General features: G+C 39.1%; 1 protein-coding gene across 5 annotated transcripts in view; it reads right to left on the bottom strand.

The window, feature by feature from the left end:
* Positions 1-12,314, bottom strand: part of LOC134138327 (spermatogenesis-associated protein 7-like) — a 93,306-nt gene that overhangs the window by 66,855 nt on the left and 14,137 nt on the right. For all 5 annotated transcript variants that reach the window (XM_062571822.1, XM_062571823.1, XM_062571820.1 and 2 more), the window contains 2 exons: positions 10,245-10,337; positions 5,177-5,224 (listed from right to left, as the gene is read on the bottom strand). In XM_062571822.1, the coding sequence (XP_062427806.1) occupies positions 5,177-5,224; positions 10,245-10,337 (141 nt within the window). The remainder of the gene's footprint in view (positions 1-5,176; positions 5,225-10,244; positions 10,338-12,314) is intronic.

The following is a 12,314-nucleotide window of genomic DNA, read 5'->3' as shown; positions in this document are numbered from 1 at the left end:
TAAGGGCAGTTCTTTAAGGATTGGCAGTGACTTTATACCAACATTGTAGCTATGGTGTGCATGGAGGAAAGGAATTCTGAAAGCTAGAGTACCGGAGAAATATCATGATTTCTTCATCCCTGTTTAAACTACCGAATGTTTGCTGAAGTATGCTGCTTTCCCCTTCGGTAGCAGAGTAGGAATGCAAAATTAAAACAGCATCGATGCACAATGGTTATGACAAGGCTCCTGTTCTTTGCGTACTCCAGTAGTTCCCAATACCTTTTTCCTCCCCGGTTACAAAAACTTCTTTCAACATCACTGACTCTGAAATTTCACCTGTGGAAGATGTAGTGAGGAGTCAGGTGCCTGGCAGAGTATGTGATAGCACCCCAGAGGGTGCTCTCTACATGCTGACTGAAACCTGTCAAGGCTGAACATACATATTCTGTTCTGGTCAACAATGTCCAGCTGCTTTGCAGCCAGCAGCTACCCAAGGTTAGCACAGCTGAGATATGGAAGTAGTTATAGCAGATTTCAGGGGGCCTTACGATAAGGCCCTTACAGTAAGTTGAGTCCTGCCTAGGCATCGAACACCTGCATCCAGCAGCCTCCCCTCGGCGACCCCTCTGCACGGTTCCTGGGGCTCCTCATGCAGCTTGGCGTAAATCCTTTATTAAATCTATTCTGTTTGAACATCTCTCTACGCCAGTATCAGACCCTCCCTTTCCCGCCTTGGGATCACAGATGGTTTTGTGTTTAAAGCACTGAAGCAGGACTCAGAAAACCACAACTTAATTCCTAGCTTTATAATAGGCTCCAGTGTGATCACAGGTACGTTAATCTCTTGTGCCTCAGTCTCTCCTCTCTAAAAGAGTATAATAACACATGTTTACTTCTGTTCAATCTGGTGTATAACTTTAGGCAGAAATCCCCAAAGACAGTCTTTAGACTTTGCAGCAGCTACCACAAAGGAACTCAGATCCCAAATGGAGCCTCTAGCACTAGCAAAGAATTTGAAGTGGGAGAAGAATAATTTATGAACCAGACAAGTTGGTTAATCATTGATAGCTGAATGATGCAGTGGAGTCATACATTTGACCAAATTTCATTCTCTCATTGCATCTCCCTTTTAATATTGATGTACATTTCTTTTTTACAGTCTGTAAAATTTATTATTAAAAACCATCTCACTAATGTTCCATAAACTTGCAATGTTTGCATATATAAATACATTAATTTTCACTGATTTGCTAAATGATCTGTTCAATTGCCTAAGATTAGTGACAACTAAAATTTGTACATCCTATGAAGATAAAATTAGGTTTATATAATTGAATGTGTAGATTATTCACACAAACTGCAATTTTCCTGAGATAAAATGCTGCAATTTCATATTTTTTTGAACTGTTTGGAGAAACAACTTGTTCTTTTTTACATGTGTTATTGTCTCAAAAGTCACACAGAAACTTAGCTTTAAACTGTTTAAAAAACCAAATGAAAATTATTATTTTGACTAATGTCTATCTCATGAAGAAAATTAGAAATGGAAAAGCACAGTTAATAAAAAAACACTGTGTGCCATATCTAAAAACTAAAATACACTATTGAGAAAAAGAAAAATAAGACATCTTCAAGAAAGCTAACATTTCTTTTTCCAGTTACTAAAGCATGTACATGTGTCTGCAAACAGTTATATGTATGTTTGGGTTTCATATTTATAAAATTCAGTGACAGCATATAGTGTGATTATATAATCAACATCCATTAAATGTGTGAAGGAGAAATAGTGTGCCATATCCAGCTTCATTTACTTACATATAATACTATTTGTAATTCATATGGAGTAAAATGTATACACTGTACTCCTAGAAGGGCAAGGGAAAAGGGAATGGTGCAGAACACACAACGGTGAGTAGCTCATCTTCACGTAGTGGTGGACCTTGGCTTGGCAATGAAATCCTAGCTTAACAGAGAGGAGAGGGAATGGTTTTGTCCTGATACCAAGGATTCGGTGACCCAAGAGTGTATCCAGAGAGCCAGATTCATTCTAGGTTTTCCATCAGGAGATTATTTAAATTGTGCAGAATGAGCTTGAAGCACCTGACCAATTCATACCAAGGCTTCCCACCACTGACAGTGCTGGTGATCTTATTTTGCTGGACTGCCATCTGATATGGCTGATGGAAGCACAGCAGATAACTGTAAAACAGACAGAGACCATACAACAGAACAGACCTTGGTGGATCCGCTCTCATTCCTGTCCTGGAACGAATGAGGAGCAAGAGAATTAGGGCAGGGTGCCCTGGATAGCCACACTTTCTGGGACAAGTAGACTGAATCTATGATGGAGCCAAAGAGCTGAGCTTTAGCAAGCGATTTTCAGAACTGCAGGACTAATCAACTAATGATTTGGGTGGCTCATTGTCTTGTATGTACAGTGAGTTCACCTTTATGAATTCTCCAGTTTAGGAATGGTTTTGATCAATTTTTCACAAAGTGTTAAGTTTTTGCTAGTTTCCTACCAGCTCCTGTGGGACAGCTTCATATGCAGGTCAGCTAAGGTTTCTGCTCTTCTTACTGAGCTGATCAGCCTCAAGAGATCTGACTCAAACATGAGATCTGTGGATTTTAAGCTCTGGGACACAGAAGTATAATATCATAGAAATATTGGTCTCATGCTTCCAAGCACCAAATGTAATTCAGCTGTAGCTCTTAATTCCTAATAACTGAGAAATCTTTAGGATTTCCTAGGAGTCACAGATAATTTTAACTCTCAAATTTGTTTAGAAATAAATTGTTTGATTCAAAACAAAATGAGTTTAGATTTCACCTTTATTGGAATAAAACATATCTCATAATATCTCATAATGCAATTAAATTTTTTCAGGACTTTTGCATTTCCTTTGCAACAAAAATTCTTATTTTTCATTACTCAGACTCACTTATGAAAACTGATCCCTAGTGGGTTCAGTGGTACTGTTTATCTTCTTTCCATACATCAGATGCTTTTTGTAGCAAATGTAGCTTCTGCTGAGAGTAAGAAGAGTAAATGTACACCTTGTTAGACATTTTCAGTACTGGGCTGGTCACTGAATCCCCCATGCCACTTTTATGACTTTTAAACAGCTCTGCTTAACTTCTTCTCCACAAGAATGCTTATGATGATGATCTGTATCTCCTATATTCCTGATCTCTGATGTATCTCCAGCTAATACTTCCAGTCATAAGGCAGGGGACAGACAACATGTTTCTATCATTTGATAAGAACTGAAAAATTAGCATGAGAGCACCAGAGATACTGTTATAACAAAGCTAGTTACATGCTGGAGAGAGCAGATTGCTCAGGAGACCTTGTGTCAGTTGTTTCTCTAACTTTTGTTACAAGATCATGCAACTTCAGCAGCAAGATATACTTGAAGACATGCAGGAGGAAGTCTTATACATTGCATGTTTTGCATTTTGTCTATATCTTCTTATATTTTCTATGTCTATATCTTCTATATAGTTCTTAATCTAAAGTTCAACAATACAGACATCTGGTAAATTTTCAGATTGTCTACTTACATAGTGCTTTATCGGCAGTGTATTTACTCTGAAAATGAAATAAAGTACTCTATACTGTATTATTTTTATCTTTTAAGAATTAATCTGAGCAACTGTTTGAATTTTTACCTCTAATAGGTTTGCACGTTTGCATTATTATTGAATGACCTGAATATTCTTCTGGTAGCCCACTGGTGAAAGAGGTGGTATCCTACACAGATCATACATTTGGAAAGCAAGAATACTTATAAGAGTGTATGCATTGAGAACTGGTAAGAAAATGTATCAGAATGTGCATTTGTCAAAGTTCTTGTGCATTCTGATAAATACTAAGCATGTGATACATAGTAACTAGTAGTACCAGTAATGGGAGAATTTTACATGAAAAGAAGAAAACGCCATAATCTTCTACTAAGCAGAAAATTAGTTTTGTTTTCGTATTATTCTACTAGGCTGGCAAAATACCCTTCATTTATTTTTTTATCTTTGAAATGCAAACGCTAAACAGAAGCTAATCTGTCAGAAAAAGGGCTTAGCTGATACACAGTATCTTTCAGTAAAGATAAATATTAAAATACAAAGATGACTGGCATTTCCCTAGTGACATAGTATATAGTTAAAAGACAAAAATGCTAATGGGTCCAGTTTTCATTCCTCACTTCCTCCAACTGATAATCCTACATTAAAGCTTCTGTTAGTATCAGGAGCCTTGTACTCATGTAGGTTTCTAAATGATACAAAATCCAAACACAACAATATGGTTACTACTTAGCAGTAAAAACGCAGTATAATACTTTCTTAAGAAACCACATTAACCATATTTCTTAAGAATAATATGCCTCTACACATTCATTGTAGAAAAATAGAAGCTTTCTTTTTTCCACCTTGTAAAATTTGATTTAAAATGTCTTCTACGTAGAAAATGTGTTTGCACCATGTACACAAAAAAATACAGAAGTAGAATATGCCTCTCAACCTGGTGAATGAACACGTCTGCATTAATTCCACAGCAATCTGTTTCCAGGGTAAAGGATGGATTTATTGCTTTCCATCAACATTTCTTCCTTTCAAGAAAGGAGAGGAAGGAAAGAATCTACCCACACATTGGCTATTGCAGGCTTCAGCCAACAGGTGGCGTTAAGGTGCAGTGCAATCTTCTCTCACAAAAAGTCATTAATGTACCGAAAACTATTTCAGCTATGATATGCCTGGTGCCCAGGGATACACGAAGCACTTAAGGAAATGAAAAATATAATGCAGATTATCACGGAATTCAAAGGCCCAGTGGGTTCTGGAGTATACACACAGACAATATTTCTGAGTTTAGACTGGAAATCTAAACAAGCAATTTATGTCTCAAACAACCATGCTGCTTAGGATTATATATATTAAAGATATAAGGTTATATATATATATAAACATACACACACACACACACACACACACACATATATATATAAAAGAGTCTCAAGGTCTGCTAGTTACAGGTTAGTTACAGGTATACTATTATTTTAAACACACTTGGAATGATGCATATTTTTGACACACATAGGCCGCTTCAAAACACCTTCAGCAAAAAGGAAGACAAATATTTCCAAACCAAACAGATGAAGCCAGACATGTTTTGAAAACAAAATAAAACTATACTCACATTTAACACTGGTATGCAAACTCTTTGGTGCAGATAAATCAACAGCAGCTGTATTAACAACAAAGAGAAGAACGATTCAGTCCAATGAAACAGTGACATCACAAATAATTTTACTAAAACAGATAGGGATGAAAACTGATCAGCTCAGTGTTGAATTCACAGTGGAAACGTGATACCATTCTGCATAATGTCAGTATTATTCATAATGCATATTTACAAACAACCAAATCCTACTTTCCCCGCATTGATCTATACTATTTTCTCCCTGTTCCCTGCCATTATCTTGGCAAACACTCAGCTCTCATAAGCTATTGTAGCTTAATTGGAAGAGGAAGTGGAAGGGGAAGTGGAAGAGGAAGTGGAAGAGGGGGCAGGCTACTGGGGAGAATTACAGGAATGCAGTCAAGAGTATGTAGAGAGGATGCGAGGAAGGCTAAGGCCCAGTTGGAATTGAGTCTGGCAAGGGATGTCAAGGACAACACGAAGGGCTTCTTCAAATATATCAGCAGCAAGAGGAGGACTAGGGTAAATGTGGACCCACTACTGAATGGGGCAGGGGCCCTGGTGACAAGGGATACAGAGAAGGCAGAATTACCGAATGCCTTCTTTGCTTCAGCCTTCACTGCTAAGGGCAGCCCGCAGGAATCCTGCAGCCTGGATGGGAGGGAGAAAGTTCAGAGAAGGGAAGACTTTCCTTTGGCTGAGGAGGATAGGATTAGACACCTTCTGGGCAGGCTACACATCCCCAAATCCATGGGCCCAGATGGGATGCACCCACGGGTACTGAGGGAGCTGGCAGATGTTGTTGCCAGGCCGCTCTCCATCATCTTTGAAAGGTCCTGGAGAACTGGAGAGGTGCCTGAGGAGTGGAAGAAAGCCAATGTCACTCCAGTCTTCAAGAAGGGCAAGAAGAAGGACCCAGGCAACTATAGGCCAGTCAGCCTCACCTCCATCCCTGGAAAGGTGATGGAACAGTTCATTCTGGATGTCATCTCCAGACATATAGAGGAAAAGAAGGTGATCAGGAGTAGCCAGCATGGATTCACCAAGGGGAAATCCTGCTTAACCAATCTGATAGCCTTCTATGATGGAATGACTGGCTGGGTAGATGACAGCAGAGCAGTGAACGTTGTGTACCTTGACTTTAGCAAGGCTTTTGGCACTGTCTCCCATAACATCCTCCTAGAGAAGCTCTGGAAGTGTGGGTTAGACGAGTGGACAGTGAGGTGGATTGAGAACTGGCTGAAAGGGTCATCTGGCTCAGAGTGTCATCATCAGTGGCATGGAGTCTAGTTAGAGGCCTGTGGCTAGTGGCGTCCCCCAGGGCTCAGTACTGGGTCCCATCCTGTTCAACTTTTTCATCAACGACCTGGATGAGGGGATAGAGTGCCTCCTCAGCAAGTTTGCTGATGATACCAAGCTGGCAGGAGTGGCTGACACAGCAGAGGGCAGTGCTGCCATTCAGAGAGACCTGGACAGGCTGGAGAGTTGGGCGTAGAGGAACCTCATGAGGTTCAACAAGGGCAAGTGCAGTGTGCTGCACCTAGGGAAAAAAAACCCTAGGCACCAGTACAAGCTGGGGGTTGACCTGCTGGAGAGCAGCTCTGCAGAGAAAGATCTGGGAGTGCTAGTGGACGACAAGTTGACCATGGGCCAGCAATGTGCCCTTGTGGCCAGGAAGGCCAATGGTATCCTGGGGTGCATTGGGAAGAGCGTTGCCAAGAGGTCAAGGGAGGTGATCCTGCCCCTCTACTCAGCCCTGGGGAGGCCTCATCTCGAGTACTGTGCCCAGTTCTGGGCTCCCCAGGACAAGAGAGACATGGAGCTACTGGAGAGTCCAGTGTAGGGCTACAAAGATGATCAGAGGGCTGGAGCATCTGCCCTGTGAGGAAAGGCTGTGAGAGCTGGGCCTCTCTAGCCTGGGGAAGAGAAGACTGAGGGGGGATCTTATCAGGGTGTACAAGTACCTGAAGGGAGGGTGTCAAGGGGACGGGGACAAACTCTTTTCAGTTGCCCCATGTGACAGGACAAGAGGCAATGGGCAGAAATTGAACCACAGGAATTTCCACCTGAACGTGAGGAGGAATTTCTTCCCTGTGAGAGTGACGGAGCACTGGAGCAGGTTGCCCAGAGAGGTTGTGGAGTCTCCTTCTCTGGAGATCTTCAAGGCCCGCCTGGATGCAACCCTGTCTAACGTGCTCTAGGTGACCCTGCTGAGCAGGGTTTAGATGATCTCCAGAGGTCCCTTCCAACCTTACTGATTCTATGATTCTATGATTCTATGAATTGTACTGAAGTGTGGTTAAGCCAGTTGAGTTATGCTACATTACACCAACTGAAGATTTGATAGCCTGTCATCAGTGAGGTAAAAGCTTAGGATAAGTGCCTCTGCTGTGCTGTTGCTGTTTCAGTCTCAGATCTGTGACTTTAGCCCTTCTTTATTTAGGTATAGAAATAACAGCTAGTAAAGCTAGCTTTACTAACTTTCTTGTTAATTTTCAAGATAAGGAAAGTTCTACATATTTCCTATCAGCATCTATTGCTACCAAGAAAGTTTTTATTTCAGGGCTGAATGATACAGAAGCTATCAGTCAGGGGAAATGGTAAAGATATGCTGTAACTGGGAGATTGAGGTTGTCCCCATGCTCAAGGTCATCAGTTCTTTACCACCTCTCTAGTAATGAAAGTTTTTTGATTTTATGATTACATAGGCAGTTTTGCACACTGCATTTCCTCTATTTGGTAGTTTGGTTTTCATTTTAGAAGGTTAAATCAGGTGAGCTTCAAGGAACCAGGCCCCATCACTCTATTGCTGCACTCTTCAGTAAATCCATGCAGAAGATGGTATGAAACTTGAGGGAGCTGTATGCATGATTCAATATATCTGAATATAGCTGCAATATGTGGGGAAATACTATTTTTAACTGTTGAGGAAAAAAATAATCACTTAGGGGAAGTTCAACATTCCAGTTCCATTTGAAGGGCAATGGCTACATTTTCATCCAAGATACTTAGGCGACTATTGCTAAATGTCACAACAAATCTCAGATTGTGCAAGTGCTCCAAATGATGTTTCAGACTTGCAGGGGTATTTGCATTCTAGCTGCTGACTAGAGTGAGGTCAAATAGATTGTATTTTAAAAATATTTGAGAATGTTTAGAAGGCTACTGGAGAAGGCCTTTAAACAGCCCTGATCAGATTTTTCAGAGGCACAAAATCCTATTATCTCCTCCAAGTGGAGCACGTGGCAACTCCACTCTTCTGAGCATCAAGACATACAGAAAAGAACTTGGATGCCTCATCATCCCTTGGAAGTTGGCCCTTGAGAACTAGTATCATGAAAATCACTGTGTGACTATTTTATATGATTAAGCAGAACATCTTTGTTAAACCTTTACTTTACAAGAGGCTATCCTTGCAGTATTGCATCTTTTAACATTTTTCTAAAAGTTTAGGCCCACAAGGAAAACACGTAAGGAATGATGAAGCATTATAATAAGTAGAGTATGTGTTCTAATATTACAAGTTCCTTGTCTAATATACTCCAAATCCAATTTTTAAGAATTATTACTTCAGACAGTGAAATACCTGAGAATTAAAAATTTTAGCTAGTGGAAATTTTCATTAGAAACCACTGTGAGAAAACCTTTCCAGCTTGACTGAATTCTGCTAGAGACAGGGCTGACATTTGAAAACAGAAAATTGAAACTTGCTCAGAAACAAAGCACTTGGCTCCTTTTATGCCAAGAATTTCTTCTGTACGTTTTCTTTTGATCTTTAAAATACAACAGATAAAATATTAAAAAATATCTTTGAGATTTTTTTCTTCTTTTTACTTTGGGAACTCACTCCCTCAGACACCACTAAACCAAGATATCTGGCTTCACCAGTTCATAATAAAACAACCCTCAATTATATTTATATATTTTATCTGTATATTTAAGAGTAAAGCACTACAATTTGAGTTTTATAGTCCTAAGTGTTCACTGTTTCTATGACATTTGCTATGCAAGAGCAAAAGTCAACTTACGTGGAACTGTATCCAGCCAAAAGCCCCAAAGTGAGTGGGATGGTAATGAACTATGGCAAGTAGTGTGCAGCTTTTAAATGGTGGTTCTGATATGATAAAATGATGCGCTGGATTTGAGCTAAGTAGTTCAAGATAGAGTACTTGGCATTAAAAAGTGCTGAAAGGATTGAGCTCCTTGGAAAAGATGGCAGCAGCAGCAATTTGATCTATTGTTCAAGAGGTATGTGCTATTATAAGGCTCACTGCATGTTATCAGTGAATTGTTTGTTTAGGAAGCCTGGGAACCCAAGGACCTGCTGTAATGTAACTATGGTTATGGCCATTCACTACAGTTGTTTCCATCTGCACTCAAAGCATCAGGAACTTTACACAGCTCCAAACAAGACCAGAGAACAGGTAGAGGAAATTCCTTAATCCCGCGTTTTCCTCCTAGCAGTTTGCAGCTATTTACAGAAGAGACAGCATTTGAAGAGCTCTCTCAAAAATAACTTTGAGTTTGCATGCTAAGGGAATTTTCTTCTAGGTTATTTAGTACCATTTCTGCAACCTTCTAGATTTCTAAAACAGCACCTTCACTACTATTCTTCCACAGGATTTGCCCCATTAAACACATACCTGGGCTTACTCTAATTTTACTTTTCTTATTAGTCAAATGTCATACTCACCTAAACACTAGGAAACCATTACGAAAATAAGGCAAGGATTTAATTAGTATTTCCCTTCCTGAAAGGAATATGTCATTCTTTAGAACAGTTTGACTCTGTAGACTTTATGTCTCTCAATAGCTAGGACTGCTTTTACTAAAACAAGGTTACAATTTCAATCAAGTGTTCTCTACGTTTTCTCTTTTAGAATATACTATATTACGCTTCAATTTTAAATTTGACTACACCTCTTGACTTAATGAGCAGGAGAGTGGGGAAAGAAAGGAGAAGAAATTCAGCAGCCAGCCAAAAGTGAGGGCAACCAACATACCTTTGACTATGATTTCACCTACCAGCTACATGGATGTTGTCATTATTAAAGATTTTACATACCTTTGGCAGACATTAGTTTCCTGTAATGAGCAGCCATGTGATCTTGAATGATGTACTGATTTGAGAGCTTGCAGGAAGATCCAGGAGAAAAAGCTGTGAAAGGGAAAAAAAATTTATTTCATTCAATGGGCAAGAAATGTCACAGGCAATAATAGCTCTAAAAACATTTAAATATTTATCCTCTCCTGCTTGCAGTAAAATAAAGTCAGTGTCCTTTCATTTCTTTTATAAAGTAAGTAACAGAAAATATGACAGAATTAGATAAAAACTGTATATGAATACCTTACAGCTTGGTAACACCAGCCCTATTTCTACCACTCTATCATGAAAAAAATGGACTGAATATAAACAAAGACAGAACTGGGCCCAGAAAAGAAGCTAGAATGTAGAACAGAAATGCATTATGCATAAACTGAATATGACACTCCTCTAACTCTGTGACCTACAAGACTTTGAAAATTGTGAGAAATTTGTCTCTGTATCTGACTGGTGTCATTATGTGAGTTCAGAGAGCTCATTAACCCAGCAAAAAAGTCAAGAAAAACATAAGCATTTATTATTTCTTTTATATTTTAAACTGGTAGTGAGGCTAAGATGCATGAATCTATTTCAACCTGTTTCTGAACAAACATAATTCCTGGATTCCTACTCAAATGATTAGACAAGATTTGTAGATGGAAAGTCAGCAAATATTATTAAAAAATAAACAGAATAATGGAGACTATAAATCTAACTTCCTTTTGGCCTTTCATCTAGATAGGAATCAGTCCCTACAGTGAGACAGTCAGTCCAACCTACTCAGATTTGGCTCTGTGATACAATGAAGTAAATAACAAAGTATTTCACCCTTCATCTCCCCAACATACAATATTAGTTAATGCCTTGTTTTCAAATTTTATATTGAATTTTGAAAGAGCAGGAGGTATTGGGCTGAGAGGCTGGGAATTACTTCTTCTAACCTTGGTTCAGCTGCTTTCTTATTATGTTTTTCCTTGTCTAAATCTCTTGCCTACCAAGTGAGAAAGTGCTACAAACTATTTTTCACTGCCAGGGAGTGTGATTGCATTCAATTTATTGTGTCATTCTTTGGACAAGCACAGTAAGAAAGAGTGGCAGAAAAGACCTAATGCCATATTTCTCTACTTTGTTTAGTATTAGGTAGCAACATGTTCCTGCAAATAGCTAAAGATCTCCTAGAAGGGCATCAGCATGAAGCCCTGCTTTCAACAGGCTGTCCAGGTGCAACATCACATCCTAGCATGATCAGCTGCAGAAAGATGGTGTTAACTCACCTCCTGGACCATCAGTTCTGACTGTTCATGGAACATGTAAGCACAGCTAGAGTGCTTACCACCACAAAAACATGTGCAGAAGTATCAACAGAAATAATGACTGTACACTTGTTATAAAACAATGGAAATAGTGCCAAATGTTGATCAAATTGCATTTCTCTCCTGTCACAATGAAATTTAGTATGAGTTGTACAGGTACGACAATGGGATCTGATATTTGAAGTAGACAAATACAAAGCTCATAAACTTTATAATCTTGAGCATTTACGATGAGTCCAGTTTCAGTCAGTAAAATGAGTCACAAGTGTTAGTACCACACGAAAGAAATCAAATAGTTAAAACAGTTCTATTTTGTTTAAAAGATTTTATGTGAGACTGGGGAGAATTATTCACTGCTCAAACCTTCAGAAATTTTTTTTCATTCGTTTTGCCAATTCTTCTGTAAACTCCAGTTGGCAGAAGTAACTGGACCAAGATCTTTAGTAAATATCCAGCAACATCCCTAGCTGGTGTAAAGTGTGGCGGCTCTGCTGAGTTCAAATAATAGCAATACCCTAAATAACAACAACTAGAGAGTTTTGTCTCTTAGGAGAAGAAAATAATATTTTGGGAAATGTCCCAAATCCTTCCCTGATCTGCAATTTCAGGCTTCAATGTATACAGTGAAAAAGAGAGCATGACAGAACAATGTGATAATCCAAACAATATCAGAGGATTAAAACTGGATGGAAAATCCATTTATAAAAAGAACATTCTTCTCAAAATGAATTACAGCCTT

This window comes from Rhea pennata, chromosome 3, assembly GCF_028389875.1.
Source record: "Rhea pennata isolate bPtePen1 chromosome 3, bPtePen1.pri, whole genome shotgun sequence".
Taxonomy (NCBI): Eukaryota; Metazoa; Chordata; class Aves; order Rheiformes; family Rheidae; genus Rhea; species Rhea pennata.
This window is presented reverse-complemented; position numbering and strand designations above follow the sequence as displayed.